The sequence below is a fragment of the Magnolia sinica genome, chromosome 2, assembly GCF_029962835.1.
Source record: "Magnolia sinica isolate HGM2019 chromosome 2, MsV1, whole genome shotgun sequence".
Classification (NCBI taxonomy): Eukaryota; Viridiplantae; Streptophyta; class Magnoliopsida; order Magnoliales; family Magnoliaceae; genus Magnolia; species Magnolia sinica.
In genome coordinates, this window is record NC_080574.1 from 137,391,976 (window position 1) to 137,413,467 (window position 21,492).

Below are 21,492 nucleotides of genomic sequence, written 5' to 3' on the forward strand. Positions count from 1 at the left end.
TTAAATCAGTGTCAAATTATTACAAATACATGATTTTTTATGCAAAAACATGAAAAATCATGGATTGGGAGCTTTGATTTAGAGATTTGGAGGAGACCAGCCGACTTGCGGAAAATTGAAAAAAATCAAAATTTCCCATTTTCTCACCAATCGGTTGCAATCTTTGTATCCAAACATAAAATCAAACATGTAACCTAATTTGGTGATTCTTCTTGTTCTTTTGAATGTATTGCTTATGTTTCCACACATCCTACATTTATAAATTATATGAATAGACTTTGAATATACTTGGATCAATTCAGTTAGACAATGCATAGATTAGGACCCCGTACAAAGAAAACTTATTATGTGCTCTTGTTTTTTGTAATGTTTTGATTTATAAGTGTGTGTTGATGTATTTTTTAATAATCACTGAAGTTTCATCGAAAAATTTGACCAATTTCTCAATGCTTCCCCATGTTTCTAAGAACAACGATGCATTACGCGATGCAATCGATATATCCATGCGATAACCAATGGGTATCCGTATCCCAAGGGTGTGACACGTAGCACGATACTGATATTTTGAACATTAACAAGACATGTCGTAAACGGTTTACTCCTAAAAGGAGTTTCTGGCGTAAAGTTCCCACTTAAAATTTTATAGGCATCCAAACAACCATTAAACAAAAAGTCGGTAACCTCTTTTTATGGTGGTTTAGGCAAAATTTCCATGAGCAATATCAAAAATGGAATTTTATGGATTTAATCTTTTGGGTCTTGTTTGAATAGCAAGTGAAACTCTTATAAAGCTCTCACAAAGGTTGCCTCATATATGTGCGTGATTGTTTGACTATGGTGTTGGGGTAATGGTTGCTTTTTTAATCCAATATTACTTCACCATCGAAACATGGTGAAACGCTCCACCAAAAAAGTCATCCATTTGCTTTTCTTTTCCTACAATCTGACATGCCCTAAGATGTGGAATCCAATGCAAAAGAAAAGAAAAGAAAAAGATAATTATCTAATGATGATTTCCATGGAACTATAAAAAGTAGTTCTTGTTTGGATGGCAAGTGGAGATCTCATATCCCTCTCCATTCTTCTGCCAGGAATCTAAATCATGGAAGAAGGTAATGACTGCTTAGTGGAATTAACCCTTTTCTTCGCTAACCAAACATTAAAAGAGAACTCTTGTTTGTCCTTTTCTAAATATTTGGTGTTGATGTCAAAATCTGGGTCACCTTCCGCCGAGCCTTGAGTGCTTGGAGCGAACCCTAGTCCTGCACAGAACAGTAAACAAAGGAGACCCTGTCTCAAGCAGGGGACCCTCCGATGCCAAAGTCAGGCTAGGGAAACTGGGTCTAAGTTGAGTAAAGTAGAGTGAGGGTGCGAGATCTTGTGTACCTGTTTCTGTAGAAATGATCCGTATTTATACCTGAGGGTCGTACTGAACGTGCCCGATAATCTCGGCACGGTCATCGCCATTACGCGAGAGCTTCGCGTGTGCGGTCGTCGGCAGTTACCCGAAGATCGTGCACTCGACATTACTCCAGTCATGCGTTACTGGGGTTGTGCATTAATGATGTTGCTGACTAAGTTCCCATCCGAGCCGACCTCATGGCTCGGACCTTGCTCGACGATCCGAGCCCACAAATGAACAAGTAGAGGGCCTCGGCTCGGGGGAAACAGTGGACAGGTGGATAACACTCTTTTGCATTCCGAGTCAACATAATCAGGTCAGAGGCAATGTTATTGCTCCGAGATCCTGCTTGTAGGATGTGCGATGACTCCTTCCGAGTCTCGCGTTGGTGTCGTAGCTCTGTTGGAGCCCTTGGGTTGGACACTCACCTCGGATTGGACACTCATCAATCCGAGGCCTCGCTCATTGGTGCCAAAGTTGTCCTTAATGCAGCTCGGTTCGGATTTACCCATAACGGAAGCCCCCTAATCTCTAAGTCCGAGCTCAGACTCAGAGAGTAATACACTTGGGGAAACGAACCGAGGCTTGGGGAGGCGAGTTGTCGTTCTCCTTGTAATGATGGGCTCAGGCGAAGCGTTGCCATGATAAGCTTCGAGACCTGTGCTCTGTACAGAGATAGTCGTTTCTCCTACTCTGACCATTGGGCGTCACACACGTGGCCAAGGATGTCGAGATGTTTCGTCTAGATGAATCAGGGGATGCCATGTGGAGCTTGAAACACGAAGAGACATCGGCGCATTGAATACTGACAGCGCACGGGTCGGAGAGATGCGATGGGGCGCCGATGCATTGAATGCTAGCAGCGTACAGGTCAGAGTGACGTTTAGTTGCATGTATCGCGGCTTGCCACGTCCATAACTAGGCTCGGATCCGAGCCGCTTCGGCTTCGGAGACAGTTGCCTATCATGATTGCAAGTGGCGGGCTCGAGCTATAAAAATCCCGAGGCTCTTTTCATTTCCGCTCTCCTACATTCGAACTCTCATGCCTTCCTGATTCTTGCAATCTTCTGCTCGAGACCTCTTGCTGCTGAAAAAGGTTTTTCTCGCTGGGAAAGGGATTTTACTGATCGGAAAAGAGATTTTACCAGTCAAAAAAGGGGATTCCGCTTGGAGAAGCTTGTCGGAAAGGAGAATTTTCGCCGGAGTAAATCGCCTACAACGCTGTGAGTCCTCCACCATTTTCCTTTTTTTTTTTTTCCACAATGTTGAGCAATTTGGACAAGGTCTGCGAAGTTCTAAACGGGTCGGAGCCCGAGAGCATAGATTCCGAGCGAAGGGACTCGGAGGGTACTCTCGAGGCTGTCCCACTATATCCTCCGCCCAAGAAGAGCATCGGAGCAAAGTCTAAGGGCCAAGCTAAGGGGACACAGAGGGAACCCCGAGACCCTGTTGGGAGATCGTTGGTCGGGCCCTCTGGAGGCCGGTCTGAAGCTGGAGCTCCGGGGGGCTCAGTTCTGGTTGAGTCCCAAATGGCCCAACTCTGCGTCGAGTACCAGATCCCGAACTCGGTGCACATCAGGGCCCCTTCTGCCCTTGATGGACCTGGAGCCCCCTCTGACGGGGAAGTAGCAATCTTCGTCTGCACCCTCCAATGCAAACTTCAATTTCTGCTTCATCCTTTCGTGTGCGCGTTGTTGGCGTAGCTGAGGCTGGCTTCGGGTCAGCTCGTCCCGAACGCATGGCGCATCCTGGTGTCATCATACATCATCTAGCGACAGCTGAAGAACCAGGAGTTATCACCGGACGAGTTCTAGGCGATGTACCTGGCCAAGCACGACAGGGCCGAGCCATACTGGTACTATTTCTCGGCAAAGGCCCAGTATATCCCAGGCCTCGTCGCCAAGCTTCCTTCTTCCAACAAGGATTGGAAGGGGAAATGGTTCTGGGTTTTGGGAGAATGGGAGGCTTTAGCATCCGAGCTCGGACGCCTCTGGGTCCGAGTACCCAGCAAGTTTGCCCTCCCAGGTAGATTTCCGTAGGCTTGAGCCTTCTTTTCTTCTTTGCTCGTTTTTTGTATTAGTCTTGCAAAATTGAGTCACCATCATCAACTAAGCCTTAGCCCAACTAATTGGGATTGGCTACGCCCATCCATTTTTGCAATTCCACTTTATCATGGGCCATAACCTCAGTTCAATTGTAGGTCATCAAATCTTTTCTTACTAGTTCCACCCACATCCCTTTGGGACTTGTCTTTCTAGAGCCTTCAACTTGAACTGACTCACCCTCAAATCAAATGGAGGGAAATTTCTTCAACTTTTATCAGGAAAAATCTCGAAGTATCGATATTAATCCCTCATATAGGATATTTGGATGCATGGAAAGAAAGCCTTTTGGAATTAAAATCTCTGCAAAGAGATTCTTTATTATGTTTGGGTGATGGATCATGATTCTATTGAGTCATGTGTTAATGTTTGGATTGAAGAGGAGTAAAGACAATTGGTGGTTAGGGCTTTCAAAAACAATAATAACAAGAACTAGCTGCCATGTGGAAACACTCATTGTGCAACAACAAACCGACTTTTATAGAAGAAACATATGAAGCCTTTTTTGGATGGAAGTCATTCTAGGGAAACTGTTTTCAGGATTTCCATGCATCCAAACGTAAGAAACAATTGTACTTATGCAAGATGTCGTTTCCATGGAGCCACACAAGCCCTTGGTGTTTGGGGTTTTTAAACTATTGCATAATTCCTCAATGATTAGCGAATAGTTCGTGTATTATTTGCAACTAGTTTGGGGAATGTGAGTACTTGTGGACTATTTGCAACTAGTTTCAGGAGGTCAATGCAGTTTGTAACAATGCTGATTATATTTTGTACAAATTGCAAATTTTTTATTAAGTTTTATTTTGTTTACAGTTCGAGAGATGAGCTTTCTGGACATTGTCGATGTATGCAGCGATGAAGAAGATGGAGAAGCTCAAGTGAATTTTGTTAAACAGAAAAATGATCCCATTTCGGATATGTTGCAACATAGAGGGCACCCTATGGCTGCAAATAGCCAATCACAAAAATTTAAAGAGAATGTCAATGGAAGTGTAAATGCTGGATGCAGCCGTAGGACACTGGATCAAGATAATCCGGTAGGTGATGTGTTGGGAGCAACTTCTATTCCGGTCGAATGCTCTGCTCCAATTTGCCGACAATTTTGGAAGGCCGGGGACTATGAAGTCGGGCATGCCTCTAAAATATCACTTCCGAGTAATTTTCATGAATTTTATTATCAGTAATAGTCTCAATTATGGCTTCCTTTGTTGATCTAATTGCCGCCTCCAATGTTTCTGCTGACAAGATACGTGCCATACATTCCAATGGGGATAGGTGCATGAGGGCCAGCCATTCATCAGGTGGACCAATATGCCAAAAAGCTTTATGATTGATGGAATGTGCTAAGCTAGTCTGTTAAACCAATGGGCTCCACTATACCCTGTGGTCCATGACCATAGCTGCCCACTATGTCCAACACTCACTTTGGTCTATGTTTAGGTAGCCCTTTCCACTTTGTGGTGGCTCTAACTCTAGTCCAAGTTGCATTTCTCACAGGTCGCCCCATATGGGACTTGAACATGGGACATGATGTTGGCTTTGATACCATATGTTAGACACCCAACCAATTTGTTAATAGCCCTAGGATTGTTGGAACTCTTCAAGCTAGGCCCCCTTAAGCCATTCAGTATCATAACATACCACCAAGCTTCACAGCCAATGCCCACGACGGCTCACTATCTGGCAGCATTCACTCTGGCCTATGCCTGGTAGTTCTTTCCACCTTGTGGCAGCTCTCACATTGGCCTTTCGAGTTGTCATTTCCACCTTGTCACGGCTTTCACTCTAGTCTAGGTTGCCCTTTTCACAGGTCACCCCCTCTGTGGCTCAAAACACAAGGCGTGTATGATACCAAACGGTAAGCACCTAACTAATATGCCAAAAGCCCCACGACTAATGGAACATGTTAAGCGAGGGCCTTAAACCATTGGGGATGGTAGTAGCTGTTGCCCATAATGGCCCTTGGTGACTGGCCATTTTCGTTATGATGCTCTCTTTATTTTGACCAGCCTGGATTCCGGGCTCTAGCACATGCACAGTGAGGCACTCTGATGAATGGCTGGATCAGTTGCACATGTGCCACACAGCCCATACATGGGCAGAGTAGTAATTGTTTTCTGAATCATGCGAGTGTCGTATCTTCAGTCTCTTATTGAGTGCTTATTGTTTTTTATGTGTTTTGTTCTGCTGATTTTGCAGATGGTAAAAATCATTTGCGTGTTCATCCCAAATTCCTCCATTCGAATGCTACTTCACATAAGTGGGCTTTTGGTGGTATGCCCAGAGGGTTTAAACATGTCTCTCCTTTTAGCGTTTTACCTTTTTTATCCTGGTTCATTTCACTAATGGTTTTTTACTATTATTTCTTTGCATTATTTGCAGCCATCGCGGAGTTGCTAGACAATGCAGTTGATGAGGTTGTTTGTCATATCTTCTGTTCTGGATGGAGTCTATTATCTTCTTTGCCTAAGTAACAGCTGACACATGATGAAGCCTTAACACACTAGAAGATCCCTTCTATGGCCATAGGAGAGTAGGATTTTCAATCATCTGTTCATCGGGTGGAGGCCACTGTGCATGTGCTGCGGCCCAAAAACTAGGCATGCCCGGTCATCTTGGTGGGCCAACACGTGTAAGGCGAATGTGGTTTTCTGATGCCCTGTTTACTGATCTTATGATTGAGACTATAGTTAGCAAAATGGCATACAGGCTATACAGCAAAACATGGTGTGCGAAATATTCGTGTTTAATTCGGTATTAATTGTAAAAAATACATTCAAACATTCAGTCAAAAAGTGGAAATGCAAATAATTTGGAGGATGAAAAGGTTCAGGTTTAATATGGTTTGGACCAAGAAAAAGGAGTGAAAAAAAATGGCTGTGCATATGCATGTGTCCATATATTATATATTATATTTTATCTATGGGAAATGGTACTATGAGGTCGATTTCATGGGAGCTTCGCATGAGGACAAGCTGTGTGGGCCACATTGTGATGTGTATCAGACATCCACACCGTGCATTTGGTGGGTCCCCTCAAGGTTATGGGATATCCAAAAAATCAGCCGCATTTGGAACTTAAGTGGGCCACACTATCTGAAACCATATGAAATCATGCCTAAAACATCTAAAAGCACTTGTTGGGGCCCACCTGAGTTTTGGATGTGGCTGAAACTTGGAGTGACCCCTCATCCAAGTGGGACACACAATGGATGGGCTGGATGTCTGAACCACATCTCAGTGAGCCCTATAAACAATCATGAAGGTTTCGATATGTGGATATCCTTTCTCAACTGTTGTCTGTGGTGTAAGTCATGGATTGGCATGATTTTTAAGCCGGTGGCCCACCTTGGAAAGGTGCATCTGATTGATGGGGCGGATGTCTGACATAGATCACGGTGCTCATGGGAAGCTCCCATGAGGTTGACCTCAACAGTACCATTTCCCCATATATAGAAAAACTTATTTAAAATAATTAGAATTTCTTTATGTCTGAACAATAGAGAGTTGAATGGTGTTCTTTGCCTCTCTCAAATTCTTCCTTTTCTAGTAATCCATATATGAATCAGTACATCTTTATGAAAAAATTTCCCCCCCCCCCCTTTTTTTTTGAAAAAAAATGTGTTCTATTGAAAAAAAAAGGTGTTTTATTTTATTTGCCAAAAAAATGAGTTGTTTTTCCCTATGTTTCGAAATATATGGAGTTCTAAACACTTGATCTATTATGCGCATGTTTTTTTTTTCCTTCAAAAAGTACAGAGTTTAAAACGGAGTTTTGCTAACAGAGGATGAAATCAGCCTAATCTTTCGGCTATGGCACATACATCATGGTGCTCACCTGGTGAACGACCTTGGTCTCAGGCACATAGCACATGCAGGGACTGCAAGAGCAGGATTTTTGAAAATTCACTCATGTGACTGACATAGCATTTTGCAGGATTGCATTAATTTTTAGTATCCATCCCATTTAAGATTCATGGTTCTTAATGCGCACAAATTGTTAGACAATGGTGTTTTGGTTTACAACAACTTTATAACAATGAATTCATGTTTTCTCCCATTTATTTGGGTATGTGGAATAGATACAAAATGGGGCTACCTTTGTGATTGTAGATAAAATCTCAAATCCACGGAATGGAAGTCCCGCTTTGCTGATTCAAGGTACTTAAAATTCCATATTGGTATTGGCAAGAAAACTTGTTTACATGGATTACTTTCTGTTATCATAACTTGAAACAGATTGGAACTGAATTCTGTGAATTTGAAATTTGGGGGCTTGTCAATTAGACAATGGTGGTGGAATGGACCCAGCATGCTTGCGGCGTTGCATGAGCTTTGGGTTTTCTGAGAAATCAAAATCCATGATCGGAAAATGTATGAATAATGTTCTACCATTCTGCATTCTCTTCTTTATTTCTTTCTTCTTGTTTGTTTGTTTGTTTTTTTTTTTTCGTGGGGGGGGGGGGGGTTGCTTCTCTCTCCCAGTTTGTGTTGATTGGTTGATTTGTAGCCTTTCAGATGGAAATGGTTTCAAGACGAGCACCATGCGACTCGGGGCGGATGCAATTGTTTTTTGTTGCTGCATGAGAGGAAGGTTGTTATTTGAGTAATGAAGTTTCAATTACACGTTGCCAGTTGTGCCAATCTGAGTATGTCTACACACAGCCACATGTGCCAGTCTGTGTGGGACCTCTGAGATGTGCCTCAAGGGGGCCTCATCTTGTAGATGATCTGGACAAAAAGCCAGACTTGCCAAATCATCAGGCAGTACCTTGATTTTGGACCAATATCAAGTGTTTTGGGCTGTACCTTGTTTTTGTATTTGTTTGGCCTGCCTGAAGCAGACCAGCCAGATTTTTGGGCAGATCATTTTCATAGTGGGGCCCACCTATACATGGTCGGATATCCCCCACTTACATGTGGAGAGGTTCAAATGGCTTAGTGAAGCTTTCTTTCTTGTGTTACTTGTGATACTTATTGAGTAGATAGCAGTATCGGTTAATTTGCAATTTCTATATTGTGATATTAAGATGAAAATCCCTTTCTCATCAAAATCTGGAAACTTTACTCAGTGCTTGAAAATCTTGGTTGGTGGACTCGAGATGGTTGAGAGTTGGCTAAAGCTGGATGTCTAATTCAGTTCCATAAAATTCAAGGAGAACTTGGAGTACTCAATTGCCCTTTCCCCATCAAGAATTCTTTACAAGTGGATCCATGGTTTGGTGATCAGGATTTCTGATCTGATGGGTTCTGTGGTAAATGGGACACGGCATAGAAATCTGTTTGATGAGAGAATCCTAACACTTTTGGTGTCTGCAAACAGATGGCCTGTAAAATATATGTTGTCCACATTCAACTGGGAAAAAAAAAAGAGGATTTGATTGCTAGAGTATTCAACTCCTGGAGGTTTCCAGGACCCATGGTTTGAATATTCAAATTGTTGATCTGATGTGCCCTTTTGCGTGTGGGGGATGACTCAAACTAGAGTATTCAACTCTGGGCACTTTTTAGGATCCATGGTTTTAACTCTCTGGACTGTTGATCTGACGTGCCCTGTTGCATATGCGTGATGACCCAAACTAGAGTATTCAACTCTGGGAGCTTTTCAGGATCCATGGTTTGACTATTTGGACGGTTGATCATATGTGCCTTGTCACATATGGGGGATGACCTGAAAGTCTTTTAGATTGTAAGATCCCAATCCTTGAATCTCCCACATTTTTCATTGTGGGCCATATATACTGTTTAAATATATGCCTGTTACGAAGTCATTAAAAAAATGTATGCTAGTTATGAAAAGGTTAGGATATCCTTATCTAAGAAGTTTTTTAAGGCATCTCCATCCCTAGTGGGGCGCATCAGAACGATGGTCTATATCACCAAACCAAACCAACACACACACCCCCCCCCACAATGTGGGAACAACAAACTATGTGGGAAGTTTTTTAGTCTCCTCCATCTTTGGTGGGGCCAATCAAATCAATGGTCTTGATCACTGATCCATAGGTACCATGTGTGGAATTGAAAGCATTAGCAAGCTATCCTTCTCTTGGAACTAAAGACCTTATAATTCCTACTATTGCAATTACTTTGGTCCATTTGGGTAAGGGGTCCCACATAATCAGGATTCAACTCTAATTCTGATTTTTGCAGGTTCCAGGCCCTCTAGGTTTAGATTTGCCACAGTAAAGCAGCACTTTCCTCCACATAGATGCAATTAGCATAGTTTTCATTTTTTTCTTTTCCCTAAAACTTCCTTAATTGTGTCTTTCTTTGAGCTGATAATAAAAAGAAAGGCTAAAAGCCAAAGAATGCAAAAGAAAGGAAAGGAAAAAAGACGAAAAAACAAACAAAAGATACTACCTACAAATCTGACCAGCTCTCTGGAAATTGAGCTGTAGGGAACACATTAGCTGCATACGCCCACTTTATTACGTTCATTTTCACCCTATTGAAGACTTCAAAAAAAAAAAGAAGAAAAAACCCTTCGATTTCTAAAACAACAATTATTTCTTTCCAACCAAATGCACCATGGACCTGCTAATAAACGTAAGCGCCATATTCAATTCCTGGTCTTACTCTTGCCCCCTCCATGCCAAGCCAAGAGGAATTGGTCAATCAATCTTGGAATAACCCATGAGACTCCAAATACTTTAAAGAAGCCGGACCACTTCTTTGATGCAAAAAGGCAATGAGTGAAGAGGTGGTCAACTGACTCCTCAACGAATATAGGAGACTTACGTTAAAGATTACCATACCATGCTTTTGCAGGTTGTCAACTGTTAAGTACCTTTTCCTACCCACCAACCATGCAAATGCCGCCACCTTGGAAGAAGCACCATTTCTCCATACTTGCGCTGTATGACACTCAACTTGCTCACCATATTTCTTTCCTTAATTGTGTTTATGTGGAGGAAAGCGCCAATGTAGTGCAGCGAATCATACGTAAAGGGCATGGGGCCCGCTAAAGTTGGAATTACACCCAATCTCAATTATGTGGGATCCCCTACCCATCGGCACCCTTATTTTTATTTTTTTTACTTCTGGATGCTGGTCTAAATTTATTGTTCTCTGATCTTCTAGTATTTAGCATGAGATGTTTACATCTAATCAATTATTTCCTTATGAGGTTCTTATTTCCACAATGGTTGTGTTTGTCCTTCAAACCAACGACACTTCCTTTTCTTTTGAGCCTCCTTCTCATTCATAGCTTTCTTTGACACCAGGATGTTGACTCAAAGTGTTGGTCTACTTTCTTATACCTTTCTGATGTTAACAGGCCATGCCGATATAGTCATTCCCATGGTGAGCTTGGGAACATGATGCTTTCTTTTCTTTTCTTTTCTTTTTAGTATTTTTTTGAAAGATTTTTTCTTATTAGTATTTCTTTGCTTTTACAAAATGTGTCTGCTTAAACCTGTGTGATACGTCAAGTCGGGGGATGCTAATGCTAGACGTCCAATCTTCAAAAGATAAACACAGATACCCCATATGTGCCAAGATCTGGGGACATCCTGCAGTGAATCTTCCTTTCTCTACACTCTAGCCAGTCCATTTATCAGGTGGATCACACATGCATGAACAATGGACAGTTAGAAAAAAAATAACCATCCAATGGTACATTCAAAGTGCATGCGTCACTAACCTGATGAGTGAGCAGGCCTGATTTGTTAGAGAGGATATGTGCACTGAGGGGACCGTCTGATGAATGTCCCAGATTCCACACAGATATGCCAGAATTGGCTCTTATTTAGTCATTTGATAAAGAGGTCTCAAATCCAACCAGTTGGACAAAAAGTTACCGTCCACCCAGTGGATGACTTTCAACCTATCATGTGCATGTGATATCTGACCATCTAATAGGTTACTCCATCATGAGGATCGGTCTGTGCAAAAATAGCCATATCTGCTAATCAGGTGGATGGTGGACCACACATGTATTTTGTTATTTATCAGTGGCTAGACATTGTCGTCTGTGGTGTGAGCTAACTGATGAGTGGAGGGGCTGATTTTTGCACAAGGCAATCCTCATGGTGTGACCAACCCATTGGAAAGTTGGATGTTGCACGCACATGATAGTTTGGATGTTCTCTGGTGTGTGGATGGTACTTGTGGTCCAACCAATTATTGAGACCTTCTCTTTGTTAAAATTGGGTGAATAATCTCATTGTTTATATGTTGGTAATGTTTTGGTCGTAGGTTGACTACGAGTTTGATCCATCAACCGGTGTACTCAAAACCATACTATTCCCTGATGAAGAACACTTCTATATGAATTTGTCTACACTCTTGCAGTGGTCTCCTTACGCAACAGAAGCCGAATTGTTGAAGCAAGTAAGCTCTCAAAATTTCTTCACAGTGGTGATTGATGGCTTATTACATCTGTGAATCTAACTGTATATTTCTTTAACTTCATCAGTAATGTTTCCATGAGCAGGTGGGTTATAGCGATTTTGGCGTGCAACTCAATCAGTTTAGTACAGATTAATTGACAAAAATGCATTAGATTTTCTATAATAATGGATCTGGATTGCAATGGTTAATTGTACGTCCTAATGCTGACATGCCTTTGGTCTATGTTACTTCTCGTTTCAAGGCACTTGGCTAGGAGTTTGAGATGCATGTGGCATTTGATGTTGTCTCGAGTGTGTTTCTTCCACCTAATTGAAAGCACAAGCTTGTAGTGTGAAACCTTAGTTGCTAGAACCTTATAGCCAAGGTGCCGCTTCTGCTCCTGTTTTTGTGCAACTAGGGGTCCACCATGCATGCTTGAAAATCTGAAGCAATGGTGTTTGCATGAACTATTGAAACTTCACTCCTTGTGACTTGTTGTTTCGGCACTTTTACATAATGCTCACTTCATAGGATCTACTATACTCATTTGGAGATACTTGCATAAACAAGTCACTGAATTCTCAGATGTGACTGATACACATATGGTACCCCACGGATTCTAGAAGGGGTGTACTCCAGGTGGTACCAATACCACCTTAAGCTATGGTGGTGCCGGGCGGAAGTGGGGCCCACATGATGTATTCAAGACATCCGATCCGTCCATCGGATGCATCACCTCACATTACCCCAATGGCCCAAACATCGGTCCAAAGGGAAACTTAGGTGGGCTACAGAACAAGGGACAAGTTGAGAGGGGGTGCCCACCCTCGATTTGCGTGGAGCTCATGTGATTGTGTATATGGAATACATGCTGTCCAGATCCTTCATCTGCCATTGATGAAGGGTCAGTACAAAAAATAGGCTGTTCGACAACTCAGGTGGGCGTCAGTGAGAATCACTGGTGGGAGTTCCCTCCCACCTTGATCCCTGTGATATGGCCAACCAAAGTTTAGGTTCAAGATGATTTTCCAGACCTGGGGTAATCTTGAGGGAATGAATCTGATGGATGGTTTGTATGTGATACACACACCACGTGGGCCCCACGTCGACTCAGTACCACTGTAAGCTTATGGTACTTCCAGTACCACTGGATCACACATGCTATAAACACACTGAAGCTTACATAATTAAAAAGTTTTAACTTTTCCTTTATATTATAGATATTTCCTGTTCGATATCTTGTATGCATGTTTGCATTTTTTTCTTTCTTTTTTTGGTGCATATGCATACACAACAAAAAGCGAAATTATCTAAAAAATTATGAATCTTCAATGTCTTAAGTTTTTGGCCCTGTTTTGCAGATGCTTGAAAATGGGTCTCATTTTAGTTAATCATGATTCTGTATTAGAGATCAGGATAGACCCATCACGGTTTGGGTGAACGGCTTCGGTCATGGGCTTGCTCCTCACATACACGAGTTTGAGTCGGATTACCCAATGCACGTGGTTGGCGGGTGATTGCATGCATCCGCAGGGAATAGTCTCGCCTTAAAGAAGCGGGGACACCCTGTTGTCATAAAAAAATGATGAACTAAAATGGAATTATGTATTAGAGATCATTATTTTTAATACATGACATAAACTCGTTTTCAGGTGTCTGCCAAACAGGCCCGTATGTTTGTAAGGAGATTTGGTACTATGGACTTGGCCATAAACCCTTTGTTTTTCACAACTACCTATCAGAAGATAAATATGAAAGTGAAACAACTTATTCCTTTTGAGTTTGCAGTGTATTGTGTATTAGTTTTCTTCTTCTTGTATCCTCTCTTGGATTGTGAAATTTTCTAAACTTCATCTCACATTCTCTGGATTTAATGAGCAGTTTGATGACATAGGTCATCATGGCACGAAGGTTATTGTTTTCAATCTATGGTCAAATGATGATGGGGATATGGAGCTTGATTTCGAATCGGACAAGGAGGTTAGTGATTTTACATGCCATGTTAAAACTATAACTTTTTTTTTTTTTTTTTGAAAATTCACGCAAAATATATTAAAAAGGAAGCAAAAACAGGGAAGAGGTTAGCTGGTCTGCTGAGAGAGCAAACAAGACTAATCTCCTAGAAAAAGGTCATAATCCTTCAGAAAATCTACATAAACAGCCCATTCTAAAACTAAACGCTTAGCTTTGGATGAGACAACATAAGCATAATTAGCGATATCCCTGAAGCATCTTCCATTTCTTTCCTCCCAAACTGACCACCAGACTGCAAGAATAGACATTCTCCATAAGCGAGACCTATGCTTGCCTAAACTGACCCCATGCCAAGCCTTTAAGAGGGATACCACTGAATCTGGAGTGCACCAACTGATGTTGAACCGATTGCAAAAATCAGCCCAGATTAAAGAGGTGAAGGGGCAATGCACCAACAGGTGGTCTACCGATTCTTCCATCTTCATGCAGCACAGACAAATGTTAAGTAGGCACATTCCTTTTTTCCTGAGATTATCCACTGTCAAGATCCTCTTCTTACAAACCAGCCAGCCAAAAGCGATTATCTTGGGTGGGGCCGAATACTTCCAGATTTGCTTACATAGAGATTCATCGTTGAAGACTGAGGTGTCCAGCTGATTGTAAAAAGATTTAACCGAGAAGGTACTGGATTTGGCCATCCTCCAGATCAGATTATCTTCGATTAGGGGATTTGGCGAAGCTTTGTATATGCAGTTGAGCAGCTCCGCATATTCCTGAATCTCCCAATCTTTGAGATTCCTCCTGCACTCCACGTTCCATTCTGTTTTACCATCGGAGACGGTATAACAATCAGCTACAGCGACGGATTGATTTGGAGCAACAGAGAAAATGATCGGAAATTTATCTTTCAGTGGAATGTCGCCCACCCATCTGTCATTCCAGAACTGAATGCTGATACCCTTGCCTAGATTGAAGTCGATGCCTTTAAGGACTTCATTTTTCATTGAAAGAATGCCTTTCCATAGGGCCGAAGCCCTGTATCAAGATGTCTCTTTGGTCCACCAGCCATCATCAGATCTTCCATATTTACTTTTAATGATCTTGTTCCATAGACTCTTGTCTTCTGTGCCTAATCTCCAAGTCCACTTGCCAAGGAGGGCCCAGTTCATAAGCTTGAGATTTTTAATCCCTGCACCGCCTTGATGAATTTGTTTGCACACTATTTTCCAATTGACAAGATGAAATTTCTTAATCTCCTCCTTGTTGTGCCATAGAAAATCCCGTCTCTTTTTATCGATGTGGGCCAAAACTGAAGAAGGGCATTTATACAGGGACATGAGGTAGATAGGGAGATTGGATAGGGCTGCCTTGATGAGGGTGATGCGACCACCAAGAGAGAGATATCGACATTTCCATTTGGCCAGATATCTGTCGAATCTGATGATAACCTTGTCCCAAGAAGACTTAGAAGGGATGCCGATACACAAGGGGAGGCCAACGAAGGAAGAAGGGAGAGAAGCTGCTGAACAGTCAAGATGTTTCGCCCATGTGTTGATCTCCTCGTCATCCAAATTCACCCCAAAAAGCTTTGACTTTGACATATTAACGGTCAGCCCTGATACTGCCTCAAAGCATCTTATGGTTGTGCGAAGATTATTGACTTTCTCTTGGTTAGCTTCACTGAAAATCAAAGTATCGTTTACGAATTGAATATGTGAAATAGGGGGGGCATACCTTTTATCCTGATTCCACAAAGCTATAACTTATTTGACACTCTCTCTCTCTCTCTCTCTCTCTCTCTCTCTCTCTCTCGTGGGAGGTGTTTTCAGTGTTGTGCATGTGAAATGCTGTTGCAGGATATTGAAATCACTGGAGCTCTGCATTTTCATAAGAGTGCACTAACCCAAGACCATATTGCAAATCGATTTCGTCATTCTCTTAGAGTGAGTTTTATTTTGTTTTTAACTTTAATTTGCTTAGTCCATCCCTATTATAGTGAAATCTAATTGACAATCTGCAGGCGTACTTATCCATCTTATATCTGCGGACGGCGAAAAATTTCAGAATAATTTTGCGTGGACAAGTTGTGGAGCATCATAATATTGCTGATGATCTCAAATATATAGAATACATCTTGTATAAACCTCAAGCTGGAGGAAACATGGAGGTCTGTATTACTGCTGCTGTTCTTTCTTGCTGTCATCGTTATCATCATCATTTATGAATGTTACTATTAGATACTGCTTTCACGTGGGACCTGCAATTAGGATTCAGATTTGACTGGCATGTATGTCAGGTTTGTGCTGGATAAGTCTAAGTCACCGCGATTTAAAATATGATAGAAAATGCACATTGTAATCTAGCCCTTTGGATACTAAATTGAAGCATATTTCCTTGAGTGGGTCAATGATTAAACATGTGATCTCATATCATCTCATTACCTTGTTAAAGTATAAGAAAACTATTCTCCTTAAAATAAAATAAAATTTTAAAGTTGAAACCCTGTAGGCATTTTGCCAATTACATGCGCAGATGTGGTGTGTTGGGTGGGAAACCAGAGGGGAAGGTGCATTGATGTTATGTCTTGATGCATGCATGTCTATGCATGTATGCTGGCAACTTGACCAAAATAAAAAGTATATTTCATTGATAAAAATACCTATTTTGAAATGCCCACGTTTGATAAAATTCATGTTATTTTGGAACCTCGCTGTTAAAAGATAGGCTTACATTAGGTGCAAAAATACCTATTTTGAAATGCCTATGTTTGATAAAATTCAAGTATGTTATTTTGGAACCTCTCTCTTAAGTCTTAAAAGATAGACTTGCATTAGGTAAATATTTTTGAGAAGATGGCAATTTCATTAAAGCAAAAAAAGGCAGAAATAATACAGGAAAGGTGACCCTATTGTCTCCACAAGATGCCCAGGCCCATCCACCAGGCAAATCATCCAAAGACCACGACTCTTAATCGCTTCTTATGGATCCCACAGTAGAAACTGAGAAATCAGGGTGATCGATGACCCACCCCAACACCATAGAGATGATGGAAGGAGAGAGCCCCCATTGAGATAGATTTCTTCTAAAAAATCCTAGCATTCCTCTCTTTCCAAATGCTCCATATAATAGCAAAGGGAAACAATGCCTATATTCGCCTACTACAATTTGAAAACGGACCAGGAGTCCAGCCAGCAATGATCTCAAAAAGGGATCTTTCAAAAACTCATTTGACTTTAAACATCTTTAAAAAGTGGTCCTAGATATTACTTGCTTCTTGGAAGTGCAAAAGAGATGGTCCACTGATTCCTCACTTTACCTACACATAACACACTTTTTAACCAGTGCCATATTTCTCTGTTTTAGATCATCCACAATGAGAATTTTATTGGCGATGGCTGTGTCCATGCAAAATCTTGAGCCCGTGGAGGAATGAGGCTCTACCAATTTTGGCGCACGGGTAATAAGGGTGCCCTGAGTCACAAAGTTTAGCAAAGACAGATTTGGAGGAAAAACACCCATTTGCCATCTACTTTCAAAACTTTGGTATCCTCTCTTGATTCTTGAGGTATCAAGACCAACCTCATGAAGAATGCTCATGAGGTTGGTGATCTCCCTAGTTTCCTACTCATTTAAGTTACTTTGGAAGGAGACTATCCACACCATGGAGCCCTCCAAAGAACTCATAGCAATCTCCCACTTTCATCTCTTTGTCATTCACAGGAGAGACCAATGATGGGAAAGCATCATCAATTAACATTACCACCTTTTCCAGAATTTGACTACTGGCTCATCAGTTCCTCGCCACAATGCTTCTGTCTCATCTCCAATGTCCAAACTTCCACCACCATTTAGCTAGGAGCTTAACTATTTTCCTTTGTTCTTCATATGGCCTGTGACCTTTCTTCTTTATTTTTGCATTATGGTGAATCTACTCCAGTGTCATTTAATAGTTATGGGATGTTCTGCATATTATGCTTCTATTATCTTTGCACTTCAATTGGAGGACTAGTAATGGTTGAGAACTGTAGTTGCCAGTCGGTTGTGATATACCAGTGGTAGGAAGTTTGCTAATCTCACTCATATTTATATAAGACGACCATGTACTTGCCACCACATCTGCCAACATAGCACACATGTATGAGATCTAAGCCATTGATCAAGTGAGCCACACTGTACTTGCCCTGGCACAAAAGTCATGCTGGTTCACTTATCAGATGACCATATTGTTGGAAACAAATGGATGGCTTAGAAAAGCCTGGCAAGATTTCTTGTAGCTGGCTTCGTAAACTTCAGAGACTTGAGCAGTGAACAATCTTGATTTTTGGAAAGGGCATCCACTTGGTTTGGTGATAACTTGGATCTCACACCCGTGTGCCACTTTGGCATATGTGGTGGGATTTAGATGGCTGCTTATAATAAAAAGAGTTCTATTGTCAAAAACATAGATACCTTATTATTTGTCTCTCTAAAAAAATGTTGAGGGTGATACGTTCCTTTAGCTTGCGCTCCAAACCACGCCGCCCCCCCCCCCCCCCCCAAATCTCATGTTATCTACCATTCACCAAATCATTTGCTGGTTACAACTGTTTTCAGGTGTTTGTTGTCACCACAATAGGATTTCTAAAGGAGGCTCCAAAGGTTGACATCCATGGTTTCAGCATCTACCACAAGAACCGCCTTATATTGGTAAACATAGTGCATAATTAATTACTATATCCTGTGAAGTAGAGGCTCTGCCCGGTAGTGATGATCCAGTGGATCCCGAGCCCAGGAAAGGAAGATTGATGTCAGGCATGGAGCCAGTCATTGAACTTCTGCAAAGCAATCATGAAAAGCCAACCCCAAACAGATGGGGAAAGGCTATGATGATGATGATGAACTACTAAATCAATTAGAACTTTCTTTTGTCAAAATTCCAAGTTTTTTGCAGGCCCCTTCCCACATTTTTTCTTATGTCTTTTCCTTGCAGCCCTTTTGGCGAGTTGTTCAATCGAACAATGGCATTGGCAGGGGAGTTGTTGGTAAGAAGCCTTTTGAAACACTTATTTTCTCTTGAGGAATTATCGAATCCTCGATCCAAGGAAATGCAAAGCATGCTCAGGTTTCTTCTTTTTGGAAGGTGGTCCATGGTTTGTTGCTTCATATCATTGGTCTTCTAGAACCCACCATGGATTGCCCATGTTCCTAAAATCTCCTGTAGGACAACCCATCCTTGCAATATCTGGTTACAAATAGCAACTTAATAGACTGCAGTGGTACATATTCAACCAAAAAAGGCCACAAGATTGGTGGCTCTGATGTTCCGATCTGGTTGATTGTTTTAAGGTAATGGTTCATCCGCTGCGAGGCCCCACTAAACAATGGCTTCTATTGCTGAAGAATGTACCTCGCTTGTACAAAATGAAAACCAGAGTACATATGCTGAGGTCGAGGATTATATAGTTCCTTGGTTTCCTTTACAATGTGTATTGTTAACAGATTACCTTCTCTGCTGCAGTGACTTGTATTTGATAAAAGATGATTTTTGTAACTTTGGTTTGCTTTAATTGTTTCTCACCAATCTAATTGTTTATTAGGCGTGTTGGAGGCGAATTTTGTTGAGCCTACACACGATAAGCAAGATTTTGAGTGGACTTCTCTTTTTCAAAAACTTAAAATCCGTTTGAGGGAAATGACAGTGGAATATTGGTAAGCTTCAGTACTCTATGGGTAATACACTCATTACTTACAAAAGACAATTTCGATAACCTGGTTTATACGGTCTTGTTCTACTATGCCATTCCAATACGTGGTTGCATTTTGAATGCACTAATTAATCGCAGTTGCAAATATGCTGTTCAATCAAGAGTAATTCCTAGTATTCATAATGAGGAAGTAGGCTGGGTATCATACTTATGTTTCTTTCAAGACCAAAAGTAATGTAGTTGCAATTTGGAGCCCCAAGTCTTTTTTTATTATTTTATTTTAAATTTTGAAGATTCCAAGTGATAAATATGAAGGCTAAGGAAATTATATAGTAATTGCAATTCAATCTAATAGTGCATCCAAACATGCATGTATCTGATGCTGTTATTTTTGTGGATTTTGCCAGGGATCTTCATTGTGGATTGATTGGTTATCGGCATAAAAGTCGGCGTTCGGTTCCTTCTCCTGGCACCTTACGGCCAGTTGTGGTGAACCACAATTCCCCTACTAACTATATTCAAGGAGCACCCATGCCCTCTTCTTCAGTAGTGGTGAATACTTTACATGCCACAAATTTTCCCAACTCCCTCTTCATGCCTGAGGTTGAGATGCACTCACCACAGGGGCTATCCTTTGGCCATGATCATACTGGCTCTCAATCAGGTCAGCCTTTGAATCATCGTGAGGCTATTTTACTCTGCACCCAATTTCTATGAATTGCCCTTCACCCCACTGCACATGTGATCAGTGTTCAATGTATCGAATGTATTGGCTTATAGTTTTGGTATTTTAGGTCAACTTGAAACCATCTGAGTATTAAAAATTCCAGCTATTGATGATAATATTATCGGTACATGTTGATGCATTGCAATATTTATATTGTGCTGATATATTGTCGAGAAGTGGGCGAATTTCAACTGAAACCCCAACGAAAATCAGAAACAATAAAAATCAATAAAAGCTATTTCCCCCCTCTTTTGGGTAGATTCTTGTAGTAGTTGTTTAACAACTCAAATTGAGTTGTTTTGCATCATAACATGAATTTGGCAGATAAATTGGGATTTCAGATCATAATTTAGTCCGAAATTACTTTATTTTCTCCTAAACAATGGAAAACTATTATATCTTTCAAAAAAAAAAGAAAAAGAAGAAGGTATGCATAGTGTGTGTGTGTTTTTTTTTTTTTTAAAAAAAAAAATATTTTAATGTTTTGAGTTCTAAGTATGTGATCATGTGTCTTTTAACATCTCCTGAATTTTTTTTATTAAAACTTCCACCATTTTCCCGAAGTTTTCCCAGTGTTTCTCTCAATCTGATAGATTAGATGGTATGTGCTATAGAAATCCTGATGTTTCCCATGATATTTCCATATCCAAGTGTGTGATACAGTCAGATATTGATACTTTGAACTGGTACAAAGATCATAGTGATTAGGTAACTCTGACCATCTGATTGTTGTGAGTTTTGCCCATTGGATGTAGAGCCATGCTCATTTTTTCAGGTAACCATCCCCTATTCTGGCCACAGATTAGATGGCTACCTCAGTGTGATCATATTGGTTTTTTAGGATAAGACCAGTCCATGTAGTGGCAACACCATATAGGCAGTCCTGATCACAATGTACACAGTTGTCATGTGTACGGTAAAGATGTTCTGTTTGGTACATAGTTGGGATCCATGAAGCACACCAGTATAGAAGCATTCCTCTTGCTCAGAAACTTAGGATCACTCCAGTAGACACTTGAATCTCATTTTAGTTTGAGAGATGCTGCAGTGCTCTGAGAGCACTATAAGTTAGTGTCCTAGACTCCTAGTAGCTTAAGACACTTACACAGTCAGTCAATCATCTAAACTGTCCATTAGGTCGTCCAACACACATTTCATGGGCTACCATACCATCAAATATAACACAAATCCGATGGTCTTAACCATCTAATCAATGGTCTCTAAGATGGGCGGTCAATATAATTTCTACAAAAATAGGTGTAACCAA

The 21,492-nt window shown here is 41.1% G+C and overlaps 1 protein-coding gene across 5 annotated transcripts in view; it reads left to right on the forward strand.

Moving 5' to 3' along the window:
* LOC131237860 (protein MICRORCHIDIA 6-like) overlaps positions 1 to 21,492 on the forward strand; it is a 28,765-nt gene that overhangs the window by 1,561 nt on the left and 5,712 nt on the right. For 3 of the 5 annotated variants that reach the window (XR_009167441.1, XM_058235884.1, XM_058235885.1), the window contains exons 2-16: positions 4,321 to 4,662; positions 5,707 to 5,781; positions 5,890 to 5,924; positions 7,589 to 7,667; positions 7,794 to 7,880; positions 8,025 to 8,100; positions 10,733 to 10,811; positions 11,706 to 11,840; positions 13,722 to 13,820; positions 15,671 to 15,757; positions 15,835 to 15,981; positions 18,408 to 18,500; positions 18,784 to 18,835; positions 19,391 to 19,502; positions 19,906 to 20,162. Coding sequence is in view for 4 of the 5 variants with exons in the window: in XM_058235884.1 (XP_058091867.1) it covers positions 4,329 to 4,662; positions 5,707 to 5,781; positions 5,890 to 5,924; positions 7,589 to 7,667; positions 7,794 to 7,880; positions 8,025 to 8,100; positions 10,733 to 10,811; positions 11,706 to 11,840; positions 13,722 to 13,820; positions 15,671 to 15,757; positions 15,835 to 15,981; positions 18,408 to 18,500; positions 18,784 to 18,835; positions 19,391 to 19,502; positions 19,906 to 20,162 (1,747 nt within the window). In the remaining variant the exon portion in view is untranslated. Of the gene's footprint in view, positions 1 to 4,320; positions 4,663 to 5,004; positions 5,366 to 5,706; positions 5,782 to 5,889; positions 5,925 to 7,588; positions 7,668 to 7,793; positions 7,881 to 8,024; positions 8,101 to 10,732; positions 10,812 to 11,705; positions 11,841 to 13,721; positions 13,821 to 15,670; positions 15,758 to 15,834; positions 15,982 to 18,407; positions 18,501 to 18,783; positions 18,836 to 19,390; positions 19,503 to 19,905; positions 20,163 to 21,492 lie in introns of those variants that run through there. The other 2 variants (XM_058235887.1, XM_058235886.1) reach the window with 2 other exon arrangements.